This window comes from Rana temporaria, chromosome 3 (assembly GCF_905171775.1).
Source record: "Rana temporaria chromosome 3, aRanTem1.1, whole genome shotgun sequence".
NCBI lineage: Eukaryota > Metazoa > Chordata > Amphibia > Anura > Ranidae > Rana > Rana temporaria.
In genome coordinates, this window is record NC_053491.1 from 75127686 (window position 1) to 75153606 (window position 25921).

General features: G+C 44.8%; 1 protein-coding gene across 6 annotated transcripts in view; it reads left to right on the plus strand.

Annotated features, from left to right (window-relative positions):
* RNF111 (ring finger protein 111) overlaps nt 1-25921 on the plus strand; it is an 89307-nt gene that overhangs the window by 20841 nt on the left and 42545 nt on the right. For all 6 annotated transcript variants that reach the window (XM_040342774.1, XM_040342775.1, XM_040342776.1 and 3 more), the window contains exons 2-3: nt 18063-18937; nt 24185-24314. In XM_040342774.1, the coding sequence (XP_040198708.1) occupies nt 18109-18937; nt 24185-24314 (959 nt within the window). In that variant the 5' untranslated portion in view covers nt 18063-18108. The remainder of the gene's footprint in view (nt 1-18062; nt 18938-24184; nt 24315-25921) is intronic.

The window sequence follows — 25921 nt, forward strand, 5'->3', positions numbered from 1 at the left end:
GTAGACAATGCAAACAATAGAAACCCCTAATAAAATTACTGGTGTTGAAGAATAATAACTCTGTAAGAAATGATGACTAATGCCAGTCAAACGTACGTGCATGAATTTCATGTTTAACACTCAGGTCTGAGCTTGGATCCAGTAAAGCGATGAGTCACTATGGTGCTCTGGGTCAACTTGCAAAAAAAATTCAACATAGCTATTGCTAACGTGTCTAAATGGATCCAGTCATTAAAGTGTTACTAAACCCAGGACCCGGCATTCACTATATCTGGGCTCCCACAGTACTGCGAATATTTTAGTGCATATAAACCGCTAAATACCGGGGGGGGGAGCAGGAGGCTCTTTACTTTGCAGATAGAGAAAGGAGCTGTGTGTTAGTGGGCGTCCTGACACTCCTGCTCGCCTCCTCCCCCCCCCCCCCCTCAAGAGGATTTCTCCACACTACGGAGAAAGCCTTGCATTACTGTGTGGAGTTACAGACAGAAGAACAGGAAGTGAGGATTTCTCAGAAGAAATTAGGACATTTTAAAAGCAAAATAGAAGGATGAGGCAAGTGAAGGAGGACTGCACTAAGGTAAAGGAAGCTATTTAGGGAAAAAAAGTTTCACCTTTACAACCCTTTTAAAGGTACTTTGGACTCTCACTTTGTGGTTTGGCGCCTGTTTCTGTACTTTGAGTTGCTTTAGGAAGTTTGTAGACTGATGAAGTGACCTTTCATTCTGTTGACTAATTGTACAGTAGATCTATCTTTTATAAAGCTGGCATTTATTAGGTTACCTCTAGTGTGGGTAACTGTAAGCTGGTAATAAACCAGTAGAATTTAGTTTGATTGTTGCTGTTTGGGAGATGGTACTCTTCCAACCTCCTGGATATGACGCTCGGCACGTGCATTCAGCTTCTTTGATCAACCATGGCGAGGCCTGTTCTGAGTAGAACCTGTCCAAATTAAACCGCTGTATTGTCTTGTAACTGGAGATTAATCCGGGCTAATGGAATGGACTTTTGACGGTACAAGTAAATATTGTAGAAAATCTATAAATATTTTTATTCATAAAAGGATGTACGAAGAAAAAATGATATACAGAACTTTGTGAGCAAAACAGTAAACAATCGGCATACTATCACAGTACATAATTTAGGACATATTGCATAAAAGCTTATACTTATGGATAAATGTTCGTATAGACGAAACTATACAGCACCAGAAGGTAAACAACTTTTAAATCCTAAGCACTGGATTGAATATGCAGAATGGCTGTTGCTTTTACTCAACATGTTTCGCGTTCAGGACGCTTCGTCAGGAGCATAACGGTAGGTAAACAAGGTCTCCGCAGCAATGAGTGGAACAGACCAGACCGTTGGTAATCAATATATGGCTTATACAATGCTGTTGCCTAACCAGCCGAGTAGGCATGTGAAAGGCTATTTAAAACACCAAGGTATATGGAGATAGAAAACTTCTGGCTAATGCACGGTTTATAAAGTAGGTAGCGAACGGCAGCGGAAACTCTGACTAGGGTCCCTTAAAAGAGTCCCAGATTGTGGTGTGGCTCAGATAGCTGGATAGCTTGTAGGCTTAGTAGCCAGCAGAGAGCTGGACATGGAAGTGCAACATGAAGACAATACATCCCCTCTTCGCTCTCCATGGGTCCGGATTCTAAGCTCTCTGCTGGCTATTAAGCCTACAAGCTATCCAGATATCTGGTTAGGTAACAGCATTGTATATGCCATATATTGATTACCAACGGTCTGTTCCACACATTGCTGCGGAGACCTTGTTTACCTACCGTTATGCTCCTGACGAAGCGTCCTGAACGTGAAACATGTTAAGTAAAAGCAACATCCATTATTCTGCATATTCAATCCAGTCCTTAGGATTTAAAAGTTGTTTGTTTACCTTCTGGTGCTGTATGGTTTAGTCTATACCAACATTTATCCATAAGTATAAGCTTTTATGTAATATGTCCTAAATTATGTACTGTGATAGTATGCTGATTGTTTACTGTTTTGTTCGCGAAGTTCTGTATATCATTTTTTTTTTCTTCATACATCCTTTTTTTATGAATAAAAATATTTATAGATTTTCTGCAATATTTACTTGTACCGTCAAAAGTGCATTCCATTAGCTCAGATTAATCTCCAGTTACATATTATTGGGACGTTGGTACACTTTTTTCACAGTTTTTAGTCGCCCTGTGGTTTATGCATTTCTTTTCTAGCAAGACCCATTTAAACGCTGTCTTGTCTTGGCTGCAGCTCATTTTCAGGGTCTTGGCAATCTTCTTATAGCCTAAGCCATCTTTATGTAGAGCAACAGTTGTTGTTGTTTTCAGATCATTAGTTCTTTGCTATGGGGTGACCATGTTGAACTTCCAGCGACTAGTATGAGAGAGCGATAACACCAAATTTAACATACCTGCTCCCTATTCACACCTGAGACCTTGTAACACTAACGCAGGGATCGACAAATCCCGGGCACCAGGTCGCCATGGCGACTAGAAATAGTGTCCTGGCGACTTGGCTTGGAAAATATATATTTTTTTTTGTGAGCTGGCGCCATCTGGTGGTGAGCTGTTGGTATTACAAGTTAAGCATTACAAGTTAAAGCGGGGGTTCACCCTTAGAGGGCACTTTTCCCCCTTAGATTCCTGCTCGTTATTACTAGGGGAATCGGCTATTTATTTTAAAATATGTGCAGTACTTACCCGTTTACGAGACGCATCCTCTCCGTCGCTTCCGGGTATGGGCTTCGGGAATGGGCGTTCCTTCTTGATTGACAGGTTTCCGAGAGGCTTCCGACGGTCGCATCCATCGCGTCACGATTTTCCGAAAGAAGCCGAACGTCGGTGCGCAGGCGCAGTATAGACCCGCACCGACGTTCGGCTTCTTTCGGCTACGAGTGACGCGATGGATGCGACCGTCGGAAGCCTCTCGGAAGAATGTCAATCAAGAAGGAACGCCCGCTCCCGAAGACCCATACCCGGAAGCGACGGAAGAAGATGCAGCTCGAAAACGGGTAAGTACTGCACATATTTTAATATAAATAGCCGATTCCCCTAGACCGAACGAGCAGGAAGCTAAGGGGAGATTTTTTTATTTTTTTTAAATGGGTGAACTCCCGCTTTAAACAGCAATTCTAATGTCATTTTTCACTATTTTCACTGCCATCTTCTTCCCTCTACTTAGGACCCCCAAACATTATATATATTTTTTATCCTAACACCCTAGAGAATAAAATGGCTATCGTTGCAATACTTTCTGTCGCGACGTATTTGCCCAGCGGTCTTACAAGCGCACTTTTTTGGGAAAAAATTTCACTTTTTTTAATTAAAAAATAAGACGAGTAAAGTTATCCCCCATTTTATTTTAATATATTATGAAAGATAATGTAACGCCGAGTAAATTCATACCCAACATGTCACGCTTCAAAATTGCGTCCGCTCGTGGAATGCCGACAAACTTTCACCGTTTAAAAATCTCCATAGGCGACGTTTAAAAAAAAAAAAAATCTACAGGTTGCATGTTTTGAGTTAGAGGAGGTCTAGAGCTAGAATTATTGCTCTTGCTCTACCAATCGCAGCGATACCTCACATGTGTGGTTTGAACACCGTTTACATATGCGGGCGCTGCTCACGTATGTATTCGCTTCTGCGCGCAAACTCGTCGGGACGGGGTGCGTTTTCTGGCTCCTAACTTTTTTAGCTGGCTCCTAGATTCCAAGCAAATTTGTCAACCCCTGCACTAACGAGTCGCATGACAGCGGGAGGGAAAATGGTTAATTGGACCCAATTTGGACATTTTCACTCACTTTTGTTGCCAGTGGTTTAGACATTAATGGCTGTGTGTTTGAGTTATTTTGAGGGACAGAAGATTTACACTGTTATACTAGCTGTTAGGGGTGCAACGGATCGTCATTGATCCGTGATCCGAACCGAAAAAGATTGATCCGAACCGCACACACGTGATCCGAGGATTGTTTTCTAAAAAAAAAATAATAATAATAATTTGCGCATGTTCAGTCCACACACAGCGTGGTCATGGCGAATGGAGGAGCTTGAATGCCCCGCGTCATTTAAATCCCCTGTATGGGAGTATTTTGGCTTCCCTGTCAAATAGAATGATGAAGGAAAGAGGTTAGTGGATAAAACCGTGACGGTGTGTAGGCACTGTGGCACAAGAATGCCATATGACAGTGGGAACACATCAAGTATTGTCACTAGGGGTGCAACTGATCCGTACGGATCAGCACCTTCGGGTCGGGACACACAGCGATCCACGGGCCTCCCGGTCCATAGGAAAGGCCGCAGCTTCGGCCTAGCTATCGAAGCGGCGGCCATCGAGGTCCACCCGGCGCGGGGGATGCAGGCTGCTCCTCGGAAGTTTGTGGGCACTTGAGCTCAATATGTCATTGACTCCTAACAGCCCAGCGATGAGCTCCATGCTGCACCTTGAGGAATCCACACGGGGAGCCGCTGCCGCCGCCGCACAGGGCGTCCTGCTGCTTGCCAGAGAAGAGAGAGGAGGCGATCGGGGGGATCTGTATGGACTGAGCACGTAGGGGGGATTTTCACTAGACACTCAGCCCGCCGATCAATGACACTAAAGGGATCTGATGATTGGGATAGTTCAGGTCACAGTAGGGAACTGATGACACCACTTTCGTACATGGGGCTGCGACTTCCACTTGGCTGCACATATAAGTATTGCGAGATGCAGTTATTTCAACACAAAACAGAGCTTATACGCTTAAATACAGAATTTGTAAATCTGACGGACTGTTTAAATGTGAAAATCAGAGGTGTTCTGTCACATTAGCAATAAACAGTCCGTCGGATTTCCAAACACTGTATTTAAGCACATAAGCTCAGTTTTGTGTTGATAAGAACTGTGAAATCAAAAACTCTGGTGGGTGTAACAAGATTTGTCTTTTTTTTTTTTTTTTTGCTGACCCGAAAATGATCCGATCCGTGACTCCTGATCCGAGGATCGATCCGATCCGTGAGTTTTTTGATCCGTTGCACCCCTACTAGCTGTACACTCACTACTTTACATTGTTGCAAAGTGTAATTTCTTCAGTGTTCTCTAGATATAATAAAATAATTACAAAAATGTGAGGGGGTGTACTCACTTGTGAGATACTCTATATGTATATAATGCATACACACCGGCGTCCATATTTGCTGAGTGAATATTTGTGCTCCACTTCCTGCCCTGCAGTGCTATGCCAAGGTTCTGCTTTACTGCTCATCTACAAGTCTGAGTCGGTTCATAAAAACAAAAATGTTCTCTGTCTGTGGCTGACGTTTTTAGGCAGAGTTATTCTCATGGCTAATCTTCTCTGACCTTAGTGGGTTATTGGCTAGTTGGGAAGTAAGACGGGAAAGGATGGCTTCCGTCAGCAGAGAAATATTAGGTATTCCTCCATCTGCAGAAGGCTCATTTAGGTTGGGTTTTGTTGGGCGTCTAAATCTACCTCCACTCTGATCTGTGTACGGTCGGTTTTTCAGACGTGATTGACAAGTAGCGAGGAGACGATGTGACACGTGTTTTAACACGTTTGTGGGCATTGCACGTGGTTGCAGGGTGTTTGCTATGCTTTCCCTCTCACTTGAACAGTGGTGTTGGGTAGCAAATCATCGCAACCATGGCATGTAAACATCCCTGTCAGCTGCCTATAGCAGTTTAACCACACGTTTTTACCACCACCCCTCAACTGCACATCTAAATGAGGCATTACACATGTGGTTGGGGAGAGCGGTTGGGCCATGTGTTTACCACCACCTCCCGCCAGCAGGCAGTGGACAGATCCTGACTGATTCTAAACCGTTCCCCATTCTGTCCATAGCTTCGAGGAGGGGGTGGGTATATTAATTTCCAGTAGCCTTCGTTCTCATTGGAGTGATTTTGTCATGCGATTTGACAGGTCAAATTTCATTGCAAGTCACAGCCAATGCCGGCCATTGCACCTTTCCAAACGGGGCGCCGCTGACTTGGTGTCTCTGCACAGATTTGCAAGAGTTGTTACCGGACTATTTTTTTGTGATTTCAGGTGTAACTTCAATAGACAGATGTGCATGAAGCCGCACAGGTGTCTTTCAAGTCGCACTTAAATGTAACTTTGAAATCATGCCATTTCAGATTAAGTCACACGTGTTTAGTGTGTATGAGGGCTTAGGGCTTCATTCACACAAGCGCAATGTGGAAATGCATGCATGCTGGAATACATGAATGCAAAAAACACACTGCCCCTGTGCAGTTGAGCCGTTTATTCTTTCACACTATGCATCTTGCGAATGCATGCACATTTGCGAACACTAAAACGCGAGGGTATAGTGTGTTTTGGTGTGGCGCCTTTCTTGTGTCTCTCACACATAATACAGCACATTGCAATTAATGGGCTACCCCTATTGTGATGCAAAAAAAAATTTGCACGCTCAGTTGCACTTCCGTGCTGTAAATGGAGCCTAGAAGAATGTGTACTTTTTGCAGTATTTAGCATACATATCTTTCCTCAATGTTGCTCTGCCAGAAGTATGACAGATTTAATTTGCATTACGTTTTTCTAGTGATCGTGTGAAAATGTGAAATTCAGTCTGGAGTTATTTGTTGGGCCCTGGCATGCCGTTTTAAGGGTGATTTGCTGAAACTTGCAGGCATGATGTAGAGAACATGAATGTGAGCAGCCTGTAAGATTTCCCAACACAAGTGCAACAATGCCTGAAATGTTACAATTGGAACACACTTATTGCTATGATCTCTCTCTCTCTCTGTAGTGACTCCTGCATTGGCTCAGGAGTCGTAATACAACTTGGCTATAGCTTTTTAACGTTGCATCCTCCGCATTTTCTGTATGTTCCCCATTTATGTTTCTAGTATATGGTTTACATATAGAATGAGCCTTTTACTGGACCGCACAGCACCTCCCATAATGCTTTATCTTGTCAGCCAAAGCTGTATTTTGAGTGTCCTGTGTAATATGGAGAGGCCAAGATCACCAGCCAGCCGCTTGTGGAAATAAGGCTTCATTCACACTGGTACATCTCCAAAGTTGCAAAACCTTGCTTTGTCTACTTAGCCCTCTGCCAAGTCGGACCCACCGTTGCATGTAAAAAATGTGGGTACAACTTTTAATTTAACTTTTGATTGTAGTTGCTCATATATGAAAGGTTATCATTGGAAAATGTGGTATGACTTGTTGTCCAAAGTTGCATGAAAAGTCGACCAATGGTGAATGGGGTGTAATTAGTCTTTGGTCTCAAAACAAGCCAACTCAAATGGCTTCCTTCAGAAAAATGAAGGCAAACAGTCCTGGTATAAGTAAGACCACAATCTGGCTTGCCCCTAGTCCCCTTAGCGGTTCACGGCTTTCCACCTGTTTCAGGGTACATAAGAGTCTGTTAGGTTATGTCCTGCAATTGCACCGCCCCGGTGTAAAAGCACTCCAGTTCTCACACTGGGGCTGCAGGGAGGTGCTATTTTTAGCCCACAAGTGCCTGAAAAATGTCCCAGTGTAAAAAAAGCAAGAAATTGGTCGCTTGCTTGTTCACAAAGGGGTCTTAAAGGAGTTGTAAAGGCATTAAGATAAAAAAACCTTTCGTGTGTAGCAGCCTCCCAGCACCCCCTAATTACCGTATTTGCCAGCGTATAAGACGACCCCCTAATTTTTCAGCCAAAATGTTGGTTTTGGGATATACTCGCCGTATAAGACTACCCCCTTCCTACTAGTAATGCCTCGCCTCACGGTGCCACCATTACATGCCAGACTGTGCCCCATTACATGCCAGACTGTGCCCCAACTTTATCCTAAGACATGCAGAATCGCGGCCGTCCATTTTTCAAAGCCGCGCCTCCTAAGTCTTCTGTTCCGTGATAGGCAGAACACTCAGCTTCCCAGGAGGCACTGTGTTCAGTGTTCACCTATCACGGAGGCCCTCTCGTCCGAGGACACTAAACACAGGACGAGAGGGTCTCCGTGATAGGCGGACACTAAACACAGTGTCTCCTGGGAAGCTAAGTGTTCCGCCTATCACGGAACAGAAGAAGTAGGAGGCGCAGCTTTGAAAAATGGACGGCCGCGATTCTGCATGTCTTAGGATAAGGTAAGGGATGTTAGGTTACCGGCGTATAAGACGACCCCCGACTTTTAAGAAGATTTTAAGGGGTTAAAAAGTTGTTTTGTATGCCGGAAAATACGGTACTTATCTGAGCACCGTCTCTCTCCAGCAATATCCATGAGTGTCTAAGCCATCTGGGTCACTCTTGATTGTCTGAGACGCAGCAAGCGGCCAGTCAAACAATCAGTGGAGATGGGGGGGCCGGGTCAGGGCTTAATGTCTGAATGGACAGAGCTGTGATTTTGCTCCAGTGCCCCCATAGGAAGCTGCTGACTGTGGGGGCACTCAGGAGGGAGGGGCCAGGAGCAGCAAAGAGGGACCCAAGAAGAGGAGGACCTGGGCTGCTCTGTGCAAAACTATCTGCATAGAAGAGTCAAGTATAACATTTTGTTTTTTAAAACAAGTCTTTTTAGTAACTTTAAGTGTAAATGCACTTCATCAGGATTGATATGAAGAGGAAAGTCCCATACACATGGACTGAATGTCAGGAGACATGGCTGGTTCAGAAAGTCAGGCAATTGGCCCGTGGGTATGCCAGTAGCAGAGTGCTTTGGTGGGGGGGTTGTGTCCACCTGCCAGAACACAACAGTTCAGCCGAGGAGATGGCTGTATTAACCTTGGATCTTTCTTACAGGCCTAAAACCTCATTCTCACTTGAAAACGAGGCCATTTGAAATGTCCCATGGGAGACTTGGCCGGGGATCGATGAACATAGTTGCGTTCAGGAAGTCCCATTGAAAGCAATGGGGGTCTGACAGCGCCCACAGCTATATGAGGCTGTTTCCACGTAATTTCTTATGCAGTGATTACTTGTTTATTATTGGCCCTGGATGCAGACTGTCTGCATCCAGGGCCAATCATCTGCAGGTAAGCACTGCATGAGCGATGACATTCAAACGAATAGCTTGCAACAGGACTTCCTGCCCACACCTATTTACATGGATCCCTTCTGAGTCTCCCATTGGTAATCTCAAATGTGCCCTTTTGTGGGTCGGGCCCATAATGAAGTGCAGTCACATGTGAAGGATCTTCACAGTGACGGGTCGTAGAGTAGATGTAGCCAACCAGCCTCAGTGGAAAATGACATTTTGGTTTGAGGAGGTATGAAAGATATCATTGTACTTTATTTGATAACTGATTGCTGTATATCCTTTTAATAACCAATTTTGTGAGTCAAGTCCATTTTCTTTAGTATTAGTGGCATAAGATCTTCTGAGTACTTGGCAGAGTAGTAATAACAGAGCTTTGTAATGTCTAGGGCTCTTGGGTCATGTAACAAAATGAATTCAGAATAGACATCATCCTGTTGAATTGGCAAATTCTTTCTTTCCTTATCATAAATGGAAAATACAAACGAGATACAATTATGTTGTAGCACTAAATTCTCTCTTTGATAGAGGGAAAAAAAATCCTGATTATCATTTATTTATTTTTTTATTTTATTTTTTATTTTTTCTGATTATCATTTATGCGCAGTCTTACTGCTTGATGAATGCAATTAGAGAGAATTTCTGCTGCGGAATATTTTCTGTTTTGGAGGGCAGAGCGTTCAACGAGGTTTCTCTGGTATCATTACTCATCTGTGCATGCCATCTGTTTTGCCAGAGATGACATTACAGCATAATGAAACGGGTCTTTGTTTAGGCATAGCTTGCCAAATTTTCTTTGTTCTATTTTTTTTTTTTGATGCATACAGTGCATATAGATTTATGTATGTATTGCAAAGCATATCCAGTTTGAGTGTGTATGCCTGTTTCCTCATGCATATACATAAAAAATGTTGTCAAATTTTCATAATTTCTCAGATCCCAAGGGCCAAGATTATTCTTTGCATTGGGAAGGAGGGGGCAGGGCTTGACAACAAATTTGCTTGGAATCTAGAAACCAGCTAAAAATGTTAGGAGCTAGGTTGTTGTTTTTTTTAACGGCCGACAAAGCTTTATGCGCAGCTATACTGCCGACAAAGCACCAGGTTCCCGCGCCAGGTTGGTAATTCTAGTCGCAAATGCGACCTGGCGCCTAGGGTTTGTCGAACCCTGGGAGGGGTTATTAAAAACTGGATGAATATTACAGGGTTTGACAAAATCTAAACGCCCGGTCGCAATTGCTACTAGAATTGGTGACCTGATGCCCGGGGAAGCTTATACCTGCAGAAAGCCGTGGCCCCCGACGCAATCGCACGGCAGGGAGGTGGGGGCGCACGAAGACGGGATACCCCATCCTGTGTCTCCGTGCACCGGCCGGTAATTGAGGCTGCGACTTTCTGCAGGCCTAAGCTTCCTTCTGTGATCTGGCTCCATCTTGTGGTGGCTGTTGGCATGACTAGTAAACCAGCAAATCTAATGGAGCTTTCAGTGTTTTCACTGCCATCTCCTTCCCTCTAATAGGAGCCCACACTGTATTTGCGCAGCAGTCTTTTATAAGCGCACTTTTTTGGGGGGGGAAAAATACTTTTTTTGTTAATTGGCGACAAACTTTTACCCTTTAAAATCTCCATAGGCGATTGTTTAAAAAATTCTACAGATTGCACGTTTTGAGTTAGAGGAAGTATAGGGCTAGAATTATTGCTCTCGCTCTACCAATCGCGGCGATACCGCACATGTGTGGTTTAAAGACTGTTTACATATGCGGGCGCTGCTCGCGTCTGACTTTGCTTCTGCGCACGAGCTCGTCGTGGACGGGGCGTGTCTTCTGGCTCCTAACTTTTTTAGTTGGCTCCTAGATTCCAAGCAAATTAATCAAACCCTGGTATGGGGGTTTATTAAGCAGTACACATGACTTAACAACATTCACTGGTGGTGAATCGATCATTGTCATTTAAAACCTACACCCGGAAAATTCACCTGCAGTTAATGTTTGGTGAATGTTTGCTGCATCCAATCAGATGCAGCCATAGTTCAGGTATTTTGATTTCCAGTTGGGCTGGCTGTCATAGTATGATTCGTCCATCTATGCTATGTAACATTGGTGGGGTCTCTATTCAGCTTTCACACGAGCTGGCCAATCAGGTCGGACTGTTTATTTAGCCAGACACAATTGGACCCTCCATTCTTCTTTGAGCAGTCTGATGTAAACAGACTTGTGTCCGTTAATGCCCAGCTACCTCCAATCCAACAAAAAAAAAAAACGTAAGGGGCATCCGGAGGGCAGTTAGGTGTAAATGGACAGATGATCCGTTTACATCTAGCTGCCCATAGAGCAGAGCGGGTCATGTCCATGTCCGCTCTGCCTAAGCGGGGATCAACAGATGGATCTTCTGCTGAGAAAAACTAATCTGGCTTGTATGAAAGGGGTCTAAGGCCTTGTTTACAATTGCGTTGCTTTCTGAAGAGCAATCTGCGTTCAGTCTTTAGAGAGTATCTGACAGGCAGTAGGAGGCAGTATATTGCCTTCTCTCCTCTTGTTTCAACCCCCAAATGCTGGACTTGCATTCCAACACAGCCCCATTCTCTTGAATGTGTCATGTTCTGTGGGCGATTGTGCCTGCTGAGCACGATGGGGGTATCATTTCTGCCGCAGCATTTGTACATCCTCAACCATTGCCACGCCAGTTAAAGGGGAAACGGTAAAAACAGGGCTCAACCACGTTGTATTCCTGCCGCCCCCCAGCTACTAGTGTACATAAGTCCCTAGTGTCTGTTTTTAATGTCCTCTTTCTGTCTGAACTTGTGTGATGATGACCCATTGCTAGAGAATCCGACAATCAGTGCTGCCACCCCAGTGTCCATCAGCGCCACCCCTGTGTCCATCAGCGCCACCCCTGTGTCCATCAGCGCCACCCCTGTGTCCATCAGCGCCACCCCAGTGTCCATCAGCGCCACCCCAGTGTCCATCAGCGCCACCCCACAGTGCCCATCCATGCCCAGTGCCCACCTAGCAGTGCCCATCTGTGCCACCCATGAGTGCCCATCTGTGCCGCCTATGAGTGCCCATCTGTGCCACCCATGAGTGCCCATCTGTGCCGCCTATGAGTGCCCATCTGTGCCGCCTATGAGTGCCCATCTGTGCCGCCTATGAGTGCCCATCTGTGCCGCCTATGAGTGCCCATCTGTGCCGCCTATGAGTGCCCATCTGTGCCGCCTATGAGTGCCCATCTGTGCCGCCTATGAGTGCCCATCTGTGCCGCCTATGAGTGCCCATCTGTGCCGCCTATGAGTGCCCATCTGTGCCGCCTATGAGTGCCCATCTGTGCCGCCTATGAGTGCCCATCTGTGCCGCCTATGAGTGCCCATCTGTGCCGCCTATGAGTGCCCATCTGTGCCGCCTATGAGTGCCCATCTGTGCCGCCTATGAGTGCCCATCTGTGCCGCCTATGAGTGCCCATCTGTGCCGCCTATGAGTGCCCATCTGTGCCGCCTATGAGTGCCCATCTGTGCCGCCTATGAGTGCCCATCTGTGCCGCCTATGAGTGCCCATCTGTGCCGCCTATGAGTGCCCATCTGTGCCGCCTATGAGTGCCCATCTGTGCCGCCTATGAGTGCCCATCTGTGCCACCTATGAGTGCCCATCTGTGCCGCCTATGAGTGCCCATCTGTGCCGCCTATGAGTGCCCATCTGTGCCGCCTCTGAGTGCCCATCTGTGCCGCCTCTGAGTGCCCATCTGTGCCGCCTATGAGTGCCCATCTGTGCCGCCATATCAGTGCCCGTAATTGAAAGAGAAAACTTATTTACAAAAAAATTAACAGAAAAAAATAAAAACGTAATTTTTTTTCCAAATTTTCAGCCTTTTTTTAGTTGTTGCGCAAAAAAAAAAAAATCGCAGAGGTGATCAAATACCACCAAAAGAAAGCTCTATTTGTGGGGAAAAAAGGACGCCAATTTTGTTTGGGTACAGTGTAGCATGACCGCGCAATTGCCATTCAAAGTGCGACAGTGCTGAAAGCTGAAAATTGGCTTGGGCGGGAAGCTGCGTAAGTACCTGGTATGGAAGTGGTTAAGGTAAAATAACAACTTCGGCCTTTACAATCCATTTTCATTCACCTCTGCTATTGGGGCTTAAGATTGTGGTGAAAAGACAACTATGATTTCTACCTGGCACTTTCAGCAATGACAGCAGCTGTATATGACAAACTCATTTTTTTTTTTTTTTTTTTAAAGGTAAAGTCATCAGAGGGTTCTGTCACTACAGCCTTTGCTTGCCTGACAGCCCTATGTAGTGATTTGATGGATTAATTAGGTATTTTTAGCAAACGTTGTATTTGGTTTGTAGGCTTGCTCATCTGAAAGGTACTACTAGAAGGCTGGTCATAGTCTGTTCTTGCTGAACCGGGGCAAGATTTGAACCATGTATAGGCATGCTAAATGTGTTCAAGCTGACCGATCAACTTGGGTACAACCGCCCTGCTGGATTTTATATATGATTAATCGCTGTCTTCTCCCGCCGAGGACTGCTTCCCCCCGCCTATGGAACTATGTAGGCACCATTGGGTTTGGAGGGCCATCATCCACAGTTCAAGGAACTCCTAGCAACTTCTGGTTCCCAGGGACTCTGAAGGGTGATGGCTGATCAGCCTTATCTACATGGTAGATAAAAATGAGTACTACATGTTCTTGTATAGTAATAAGTGGGCTGGTGTCTCCTTTCTATGCATAGTCTCATGTGGTTAATACATTTCACTGAGGAAAGTTTTTAACAAAGATTGGAACAGACAGAATCTGGAGCAGCTGTGCATGACAACCAATCGGCTTCCGGATTTCATTTTCAAAGTCTTACTAAACAAGCAGATTGGTTACTATGCACAGCTGCTTGAAATTCTGTCTGCTCCAGTTTTAGTAAATACTTCTCATCTTGGACATTTTATAGAGGAACGAATCCTAGCCTAATATTATTCAGTGGTTCCAAGTGAGTAACTACTGCAGTAAGGAACAGACACAAAAAGATACTCGGTATCTTTCCAAATTACTATTTTGTTTGGCACCTTTTTTTTTCTCTTAACCATGCTTGCATAGGTATCGCAATATTCCAAGGGTTGGGAGTACATAGGCGCGCTAGTCTCTTATCACGGTCTTAGGAATGTGAGTAGCTGGCAGTAGAGGTAGTGTGAGGTTGATGGATGTAGTGGACAAAGCTTACGAAATGTAACAAATGTATTTACCGAGTTCCCCATTTCTTTCACATTCCTAACATGTATCTTCTTAGATAAAGCATCCACATCAGATGGGAACGAGTAACTGCCAGTACTTGCTTTGCCAGAATTGTGGGGGTGTAGGCCAGCAATTATCACCTTTATCTGCAGATGACTAGACATGAAAATTGTCAGCTTAATAAAACAATGAACTGCTTGGTGAATTTGCTGTTGATTGCTGTACTTGAGCTTTCAAGAAATGATTTGTGGGACAAAAACCGCCTTGTTAGCATTTTTCAGCTGTTTCCCTTTATGAGCACTGCTTCCTGAATAGCTTGGCTGATATTGTGCAGTGACAACAACTATTTTATGTTTTCTTTAAAGGCTTTTTTCAAATTCCAGCTTCTGTATGTACTAGAGGTGCACTATATATAATTTATCGGCGTATAACGCGCACCTTTCTTCCCCCTGAAAATAGGGGACAAATCACTGGTGCGTGTTATACGTAGAAAGCGTACCTTGGAGGGGGACGAGTGCCACCGGAATTCACGAACCACCATCTCCTGTTTACCAAGCTCTAACTCGGTTCCCGCGTCACACAGTCCCGCCTCTGCCACTGACATTGGACCAGTGTTCTGTCTGTCACAGGTGCTGGTACAATGCCGAAGGAGGAGGCGGGACTGTGTGTGTGTGTGTGTGTGTGTGTGTGTGTGTGTGTGTGTGTGTGTGTGTGTGTGTGTGTGTGTGTGTGTGTGTGTGTGTGTGTGTGTGTGTGTGTGTGTGTGTGTGTGTGTGTGTGTGTGTGTGTGTGTGTGTGTGTGTGTGTGTGTGTGTGTGTGTGTGTGTGAGACGAGTAAACAGGAGATGACAGCTCGGTGATTTCCTGATGTTCAGGCTGCTTTAATAAAGGAGATGGTGAGGCTGCAGATGAGGTTTAAAAAAACTGCATTAATCAGGCTGAATTGATGGTCTGCAGATGGACCTTTATCAGGCTGCAGATGGATTCATGGGCACTGACCCTTAGTTTGCTTCAAAGTTGTTTTAGTTCCATTCCTTAACGAATGTGAGTGCATTAAATTTGGTTTTTAACCTTTCTTTAAAGCGGAGCTCCACCCTAAAGTGGAACTCACGCTGATCGGAACCCGCCCCCCCCCCCCCTCCGGTGTCACATTTGACACCTTTCAGGGGGGAGGGGGGTGCAGATACCTGTCTAAAGACAGGTATTTGCACCCACTTCTGGCCACACGTCTTGAGCAAAAGACGGGTTTTTCCAGACTTCCCGTCTGTCCCCCGTTGTGTGCTGGGAACACTCGGCTCCCAGCACACAGCGTGTGAGCCAATCGGCGGGCGCAGCGCGACTCGCGCATGCGCCGTAGGGAACCGGGTAGTGAAGCCAGAGCGCTTCACTTCCTGGTTCCCTCACTGAGGATGGCGAGGGGAGCAGCAGAGAGACGAGTGATCGCTCGTCCTCTGCTGCGTACGGCGCTGGACTCCAGGACCGGTAAGTGTCCTAATATTAAAAGTTAGCAGCTGCAGTATTTGTAGCTGCTGGCTTTTAATATTTTTTTTTTTACTGGCACATCCGTTTTAATAAATGGTTTTGCACTAGGGCGATTTTTGTGCCACTGACCTCATACTCACCACTGCCACCACTGATCCCACAGCTCCCCCCACCACCACTGATCCCAATTGCACGGTCATGCAACACTGTACCCAAATTAAATGTATGTAATAGTTTCACACAACTAGCTTTCTTTTGGTGATATTTGATCATCACCACTGGGCTTTTTTATTTTTATTATATAAATTTAAAAAAACATCAAATTTAACTCAAATTTCTTCATAAATTAAGGCCAACATGTATTCTGCAACATGTATTTGATAAACAATATTCTAATAAGCTTTATATTGGTTTGTGTGTAAATACTATAGTTTGTAAGAGTTATAAATTTCACACAGACACTGGTTGGGCGGGACACTAATACAGTGATCAGTGATAATGCTGTACTAATGACACTGGCTGGGACGGGATTAACATCCAGGAAATCAAATCTGACTATAGGCAGGAAAAAGCCGTCAAATCTGCGAATAAAGGCAGCACACGATACACTTGTTATGCACAGTTAACCCCTTGATTTCAGGTAGAATTAACAGCCAGATCTCTGTCTGCATACAGAGTTTTGTGTGTTTGTAAACATAGAACTCTGTGATGTGATTAGCCACAGCCGATCAGCAGGTTTCAGCCAAAATCTGCGGACAAACTCGTGCTTTGTCCAATCGCAGCTGGGGGTGCATGCCCCAAATCAAGAAGAAAGGACTTTGATGTTTGGGTATGTCACCTAGCCTGGATGTGCTGCCTGTCTGGTGGGCGGCAAGTGGTTAGAGTGCCTGGGTGATGGGGCTCTCTGTGTGCCCAGAAGGTATTTTACCCTTAAAGAGGAGTTCCACCCTCAAAATTGACTTCCGCTTAACCCACGTCTCGCCCCCTTACATGCCACATTTGGCATGTAATTTTTTTGGGGGGGAGTGGGGGCTTCAGGAGAAGGGGTTTGAAAAATGTTTGTGTGTACGAGGCATTACTCTTCCTTGCTCAGTCCAAAATTACATTTTTTTTTGCCTGGAGTTCAACTTTATTGGTTGTATCAGAAGTTCTTAAAGGACTGCAATGTAAAAATTAGGCAAATTGTTTAACCACTTGACCACCGCCCCATGTCTAAAAGACGTCCTGTTTTTAAAGATGTATATCTCGGTAACGGCAGCAGCTGCTGCCACAACCGAGGTATGCATCTTTAGTGCCAACGGTCCTGTAAGCGATAACGGCGGTCTCCGCGGCGGATTCGCCGCGAGATCGCCGTTATCGGTGGCGGGAGAGGGAACCCCCCCTCCCGCCGCTCTCCCGCGCCCTCCGCCGCTTACCGGAGGCGGCGATCGGGACCGTTCGGCTGGTGACTGGGGACGAGACTGAAGGAAAAATCTCCTTCACCCGTCCCCATAGCTCATAGCTTTTTGCATTTAAGCCTAAATATGAGATCTGAGGTCTTTTTGACCCCAGATCTCATATTTAAGAGGACCTGTCATGCTTTTTTCTATTACAAGGGATGTTTACATTCCTTGTAATAGGAATAAAAGTGATATATTTTTTTTTATTTTTTATTTCAGTGTAAAAAATTATAAAAAGAAATAAAAATAAATAAGAAGGCAAAACATTTTTTTTTTAAAAACGCCCCGTCCCGACGAGCTCGCGCGCAGAAGCGAACGCATACGCGAGTAGCGCCCGCATATGAAAACTGTGTTCAAACCACACAAGTGAGGTATAGCCGCGATCGTTAGAGCGAGAGCAATAATTCTAGCCCTAGACCTACTCTGTAGCTCAAAAAATGCAACCTGTAGAATTTTTTTAAACGTCGCCTATCAAGATTTTTAAGGGTAAAAGTTTGACGCCATGCCACGAGCGGGTGCAATTTTTAAGCGTGTCATGTTGGGTATCATTTTACTCGGCGTAACATTATCTTTCACAATTTTCAAAAAAATTGGGCAAAAATTATTGTTGTCTTATTTTTTAATTAAAAAAAGTGATTTTTTTTCCCAAAAAAAGTGCGCTTGTAAGACCGCTGCGCAAATACGGTGTGACAAAAAGTATTGCAATGACTGCCATTTTATTCCCTAGGATGTCTGCTAAAAAAAAAATATATAATGTTTGGGGGTTCTGATTAATTTTCTAGCAAAAAAATTGAGATTTTCACATGAAGGAGAGAAGTGCCAGAATAGGCCCGGTGGGCAAGTGGTTAAACTTTGCTTTGTGCATAACCTAAATAAGCAAATGTAAGAGAGAACATTTATTGTACAGTATTAATACTCAATTTTTTTTTTTTTTTTTCAGTTTTTATTGTGGAAATCACTAACGCGCTCCCTTTTTTTACGCGGATATGAAGAGTGAGGTTTCTCCAGATGCACCAAAGAAACAGGAAAGCCTAAAAGGGGTATTGCTGAACCCTGAGCCTATTGGGGCAGCAAAGACCTTCCCATCAGACGTGGACATGATCTCCAGTAAGGTGGGGAATGAGTTCTCTCATTTGTGCAGTGACTCAAATAAGCAGCCGAGGAGTTTAAACGGCGGCGGCGCAGAGCAAGAGAAAGGACTTGTGCGAAAAAAGAGGAAAAGCCAGCAGGCTGGGCCTTCCTATGCACAGAGTTGTGAGGCTAAGAAAAATCAGAGACTGATCGAACTTCGATTAGGGCCTCAAAGTGATGAAGATAATGACTCTTCCTTTAGTGATTGTGTATCTTCACCTTCATCTAGTTCACATTTTGGTGACTCTGATACTATGACTTCTGACGAGGACAAGGACAGCTCTAGACATTTCTCTCCCACAGGTGTAAATACTACAAATAGGACTCCCTCTTCAAGGAATCAAAAATGGCCTCGTTCCCAGTCTGAGTCTGTGCCTAGTATGCTAATGAAGCGGCCTTGCTATCAGGTGAGCACATTACGGAGGTCTATGCATCGAAAGACTTTTGTGAAAAAGGGTTCTACACAGCGGACACAAAAGCAGAAGGAGAGGCTGTTATTGCAGAGGAAGAAGAGAGAAGTTCTGGCCAGGAAGAAGTATGCACTGCTCCCTAGTTCCAGCAGCTCTAGTGAGAATGACCTCAGCAGTGAGTCGGCCTCTAGCACTAGTTCTTCCACTGAAGGAGAAGAGGATATCTTTTTGACTCCAGAGGAAACCCACCAAAATGGTACAACTCTTCCCTCAGGTAGAACATATGTTTAAATGCTTTGTGTAGTTGTGTTGGTACATTAACTATGTGTATTTCTCTGCACCATTTAATGCCATCTATGATTGAGTTGTGCTAAATTATTGCACTACTCTGCATAGATAGATAAATACATTCACGCAGCTTTATATTTCGATGTACAGTAGTAACCAGATATTTTGCTGTCTAACTCTTTAACTCTACAACGCATTTTTCAAATCTTGCATATTGCAGCAGTGAAGGAATTCTTTGACTTTCATATTCGATTCCAGAGCCTTGATCATTGAGCCCTGTTACCAGAGGCTTTTGGCAGGGTAGCTTGGTACAGCTGGTGCTAGCTTTAAATAAATCTCCCTGCCTGACAATAAGTAGTTTGTTGCCATGGGTGGTAGAAAATGGAGCAGATGGTTTCTGAAGAATGACAACAAACCACTGTTAACCAGCAGAAAATTCCAGGCTCTAGATATTTTTCTTATGTTTGATAATAAGTGTTAGACCCCTTTCAACTGTAACGGTTTTCAGGCATTTTAGGGCTAGAAATAGCCTGAAAAGTGCCTGAAAACTGCCTCCTATTTATTAGCATGAGTGCTTTCACACTTGGGTGGTGCGTTTGCAGGATGTTGGAAAAAGTCCTGCAAGCAGCATCTTTAAACAGGAGTTCCACCCAAAAATGGAACTTCCTCTTAACCCACTCCTCTCCCCCTTACATGCCACATTTGGCATGTAATTTTGTGCCCACAGTGACAATGAAGACGCCGGGGAGGGGGGGGGGGAGAGGAGCGGACCCCCGGCCGGCGCGTCGCTGGAGCAGGTAAGTGTAAGTTTATTAAAAGCCAGCAGCTACACTTTTTGTAGCTGCTGACTTTTAATAAACTTAAATGGGTGGAAAACCCCTTTAAGGTGGGTCTGGAGTGCTGTAAAAAGCGTTACAAAAACCCCTCTGCCCATTGAAATGAGTTGTTCTTTATGAAAAAAATAAGCTTTTTTGAAAGTGCTGCAAAATGTTTTTTTTATGGCATTTTGTCATGTGACCTTGAAAAAACGTGCTGCTTAAAGCACTGTTTTAGCGGCTCTTCAGTGTGAAAGGGGTCTAACTTTTTTTTTTTTTTTTACATGTTTTGTAAATTAGAACACATCAGTCCTTACCACTTCAAACTGAGCAAATTAGGGAAAAATGCATAATAAGCAAATTTAGCTCCAGCACGTGTTGAAATGATCGATTTTACATTCAGTGATGCAAATCTCAGCTTTTCCTAGTTGCCAAGTTTACTTTTTTAAATAAAGATAAGTAAAAGTGTCCAAACTGGGCCCAAAGTGTCAATATCTTGTGTGGTCACCATTATTTTCCAGCACTACCTTAACTCTCTTGGGTATGGAGTTCACCAGACCTTCACAGGTTGATGCTGGAGTCCTCTTCCACTCCTCCATGATATGGAGCTGGTGCATGTTAGAGACCTTGCGCTCCTCTACCTTCTTTTTTTAAGGATGCTCCACAGATACTCAATATGGTTTTGGTCTGGAAACATGCTTGGCCAGTCCATCACCTTTACCCTCAGCTTCTTGAGCAAGGCAGTGATCGTGTTGGAGGTGTGTTTTGGGGTCGTTATTGCTTTGGAATACTGCCCTGTGGCCCAGTCTCCGAAAGGAGGGGATCATGCTCTGCTTCAGTATGTTGTAGTACATGTTTGCATTCATGGTTCTCTCAATGAACTGAACAGTGTTCAATTGTACGTTAAGACCCCTTTCTCTTTCGTTCATGGACGGACACGGCCTTATCTTGACAAAGTGGGTATTAGCCTTCCTTTAGGAGTGACTAGGCAGAAAGTGTTGAACAACTTCAAAGCTGAACAGACCCACCCAGGGGGCGGTCCTACTGACTATATCCCCTCAGCCTGCACTAAGTAGCTCAGTTTTTTTCTGCCTAGTTAAAGAGAAGACATGGCTCCCTTCAGGCCCATAGGCCTGGAGGTTTTTTAGTCCAGATGGAAATTTATTATTTTAACCTAATTGCTCCGGTTTGGCCTTGGTACACTGACCTAGTCCGTCTAGTAGCAGATGTCCCTTGGCGTCTACCGCTAGGAAAGGACCTGCTGTCTCAAGGTTCCATACGGCATCCTGTTTTACAGTCACTGGCTTGAACGGCAGGGCTATCGAGAGCCCAGGTGCTAAGAGACCGGGGCCTGTCAGACTCTGTGATCTCTACCATGAGGAGTGCTCGAAAATCGTCCTCCAGGAAGATTTACCATCGCACTTGGAAGACCTACATATCCATTTGTGAGGAAATGAGGTAACATCAGCGTGCCTATTTGGTTCCCAGAGTCCTGCTTTTTTTTTTTACAGCAGGGGGCCGACCAAAAATTTGCTTTAAGTACAATTAGGGGGCAGATATCTTCCCTGGCGGCTCACTCTCTAGTGAGAATGTTTGTACAGGGGGTTCAGCATGTGGCCCCTCCGGTCCGTCCTCCACTACCTCTGTGGGGATTTGAAAAGCAGACGTCCCTTTGCATCTACTGCTACGAGAGTACCTGCTGTCGCAAGGTCCCATACGTCCTCCTGCTTTACAGTCAATGGCCTTAACGGCATGGCCTCTAGGTGCCTCAGAAACCACTAGTTTGAGAACATTAGGGAAGTTTCCTTGTTGACACTTTCTCAGAAAGTGGTCCTTTTGATGGCTGTTATGTCAGTTAAGATGAGTTCTGAGCTGGCAACCTTGTCGTGAAAGGCTCCCTATCTGATCTTCCACATGGATATGGTGGTGCTGCGTCCACAGCCTTCTTTTCTTCCTAAGGTCATTTTGACCTTCCATTTCAAGGAAGACCTTGTACTGCCATCCTTGTGTCCTCGTCCGTCGAATCCTAAGGAGACGACGTGGCATTTCTTGGACGTTGTCCGAGCTCCGAGAGTATACTTGTCTATTACTGCTCCATTCCAGAGTTCAGACTCACTGTTGGTTTCGGGGGCTGGTGCCAAGAAGGGCCCAGCAGTCTCATCGGCCACCAATTCAAGGTAGACTCGACAGATCGTGATCAGGCTTGCGCCATAAAGGGTCAGGCGCCTCCCTGTCACGATTCATTTGACCAGGGCAATGGGTGCCTCCTTGGGCTTTCTGACATCAAGCGTCTTTTTCCCAGGTGTGTAAGGCGGCGACCCGGGCACACTTTTACTAAACTTTACAAGTTGATGTGAGTGCATCTTCGGATGCTACTTCGGCTGCAAAGTTTTGCAGGTGGCTGTTTAGAGTTGCAACTCCTCAGTTGAGGAGCTCTGTTCTGTTTTGTTTTGGGGTGAAGTTTAATTTCATGCTGTTCCCACCCCTCTTTTTGACACTGCTTTGGGACGTCCCACTTTGTCAAGATTAAGGCTGTCTGTCCATGAACGCAAGAGAAAATAGGATTTTATACTCGCCATAAAATGTTTTTCTCTGAGTTCATGGACTGACACAGCACCCACCCCTCTTGTTTAAGTTTGTACTGCTTTTGACGAACTGAGCTGCTTAGTGCAGGCAGAGGGGATATAGCCAGTAGGACCGCCCCCTGGGCGGGGCTGTTCAGCTTTGAAGTTGTTAACACTTTCGGCCTAGTCACTCCTAAAGGAAGGCTAATACCCACTTTGTCAAGATTAAGGCTGTGTCCGTCCATGAACGCCCAGTTGGCGGTAAAGCACTGCTAGTTTTAGCGGCTCTCTACTGCTGTTATAGCGGTGCTTTTAACCCCCGCTAGTGGCCATGGTGCCCATGTTGTGGCGCTTCCCATTCATTCCCCCGCCCCCCCCTACCTGCAAGCGCACCGCCCCAGTGTGAAAGTGACAGACTGCAATAAAAACTGACAAATGTTTTAATCCTTCACTCTATCCAGAGCTAAAATTAAACATTTCGCCTTTTACTTTAGGTAAAAAATAAATGTATATTATAAAAAATGTATGCTTATAAAGTGGTTGTAAACTTCAGACATGAAAAGCAAACAAAACCTATTCTTCTATAGTGTCTCAATTAGGAGCACCAAGTTTCATTTGTCTGCTGCTTCATTCCTTTGCTATCAGCTTGAGTCACTTTAGACAAGTGTTCCTGACACCAAGAGAAAAATGGTGACGGGGAAGGGACCTCTGGCTGGCTGATTGGCCTAAATTCTGCTCTTATGTGCTCAGGAAGGGGTGTGTCCTTTCCCTCTAATCAGCTGTTTGAGCTCTCCACACTAAGCTCTGAGCCCTTTCACACATACGGACAAACGGTCTGTTTATTACAAGTCCGTTTACTGACTTGTAATGTATCCCTATGGGATTGCAGGCATTGGCGAATGATGCATCCGCTAACGTCCGCAACCATCAGCAAAGATCCGCTTTTGCGGACGGAAGAAAACCCTATTTTTCTTCCGTACGGCGGAACGGATCGGATGAATATGGACACACGGTCCGTATTCATTTGATTCCCCATAGGGGAGAGCGGAGGAGTGACAGGGTGGTCTCTGCACAGTGTGCGGGGACCGCCCTGTCCGCCGACAGCTCAGCGGGGATTTACGGAGGAATCTCCGCTGAGCCAAACGGGCTAACGGAGCGGATCAATTACGGATCCGCTCTGTGTGAAAGAGCCCAAACTTCAGCTCTCTGCCTCCTTTTTTTTTTTTTTTCCCCTGAACTTTCAGGCAAGCTTTAAAACTCAGCAATTTGAACAGATGTCAAGAAGAAAGGGCTGCAGATAAACAGGTACAACTTGTGTAGGAGGATTTGTTTCATCTGTGTTTCACCTGAGGCCAGTCACTTAACTGGGTATATGTACGGGGAAGCTTCATCACCCGTTTGTGGCCAGAACTGTTTAGAAACATGCGGGTGTAGTGTGCATCCAGGATGAGTAGTTGTGAACAGCAGCAGCGCCAGCTGTTGATTTTTACTCAGTACATATCGGACAGCTGCTGCTGGTCTCACACAGTGTATGCGGCAACATTTACAGCCGCAGGCAAGAACCTCCTCATTCTTGCCAGAGGTTGCCCCTGACCGTTGGTATCCCAAGGGCCTCACTTATGTTTGCTGGTGGTACTTACAGGTGCCAAAAAAGACTTTAGTGGATTTGGTTTTGAAGTTTAAACACTTGTCACGTTTGCCTAATTTTGAGGCAGGCGCACTTTGAACCCTTTATGTTAAACGGTTGGGTAAAGTTGTAGACCTCTGTATGCTCTGATTTTGTTTTATGAGTAAAATACCATCAATTCTATGTCTGGAAGCACAATTACAGTGTGTTTTTGTTTTATTTTGCAGGTAGCATTGATGAGGATGTTGTAGTCATTGAAGCTTCATCCACTCCTCAAGTCCCTGCCAATAATGAAGAAATCAATGTTACCTCTACTGACAGTGAAGTGGAAATTGTCACAGTTGGTGAAACCTACAGGTAGGAGCTTTAAACACCAAAGTTTACAATAAATGAGAAATTAGTGACTAGGTTGTTTTTTAATTTATCGGTTTAAATTGTGTTGTAGACCATAATTGGTTTATCTTGCTTTACTCTGACAAGGGGCATTTCTTACCAACAGTTTGCCTGATTGTGCTACAAACCTCACCTCAAATTAGATTCTGTTGCCTCAGTATCCTCATAAGCTGATAGAAGTGTAAGTGATTGTAAATGTTTTGTGCAGAGCAGCCTTGATCCTCCTCTTCTGGGGTCCCCTACCGACACTACTGGCTCCACCCCCTGCCGAGTGTGCTTGCTCCTGAGCCCCGCTCTGAGTGTCCATAAGAGCCCCTCTCCCTCATCTTGTGGCACTGATTGACAGCAGTGAGTCAATGGCATCTGAGCTAATAAGGAGCGAGCGAGCCAGGAGAGCCTCGGGCAAATCGGGTATCAGGTAAGTCAGGGGCTCTTCATGCAGAAGGGTTTTCACAGTAAGGTATAAAAAAAAGTCTTTTTTTTTTTTTTTTTTTTTTTTAATATTTACAAACCTTTTTTGAAGGACTAAGAAGCGAAGAGGGCCTTCACTCCTTTTCGAGGACATGATTTGCTATTTTGCATTCTGATTTTCCACTTTTGCCTTTTGGAAGGAGCAGCCTTGAATGTAGGATTCAAAGCAGCAAAGATAAAGCAGGGTTTAGTTGGCCTTGTAAAGCAAGCTGTGCTCACAATTCTTTTTGGCATCATTTTAGGAAGACCAGGCAATTTCTCTTCTGTAAGAGGTTAATGAGGAGCACCTCATCTTACTGGAAATGCTGCTTATTTGCAATGGTAGATTTCCTAATCCTGTCCATTCACTTCTATGAAGAATGAAGGATTCAGAGCAACTTCACATTAGCTGGTCTCTGGGTCAGGGGAGGGTAGCATCATATCCGGATGCTCATGCAAAGCAGGGAGTATAGAGGCAGATTATCTTCACACCATCGTTCTCACAATATTTGCCTGGAAATGGGAAATCTGTATTACCTAGCTTTAGAGCATTAAGAATTCATACTGAAAATACATTTTTTTTTTTTTCTTGAAACCTAGAGTTTAACCACTTCTCTCCGGGGCGACGTCGTATGACGTCGCAGACTTTCAGTGGTGATATCTGAATCATGCCTGCAGTTAAAGGCATCGTTCAGATATCCTTTTTCTTAGCTGGCAATGCCCTGCACCATAAGAACAATCATAGCGGCTGTTCAGCCGACTGATCATTCTCACAGGCAGCGTGAGGGCGCCAGTGCCCTAAGTTACCATAGAGAATCCTGCGGGATGTTATGTCACTCGCGCCCTCTGCATTTGAAGAAATGCTGCCGCCTTGGCTGGAAAGCCAAAATCGTGTGTTTTTTTTTGTTTTTTTTTTCGGGTTTCCCAGGCGAGATCTGGGGACTTGTAAACCCCCAGATCTCGCTGTAAAGAGGATGTTTCTTTCTCTATTCCGATTACAAGGGATGTTTACATTCCTTGTAATAGGAATAAAAGTGATCAAACTAATGTAAAAAGTGTCAAACTAGAAAAATTTTAAAATAATAAAAAAAAAATGTTAAAGCGCCCATGCGTGCTTGCTC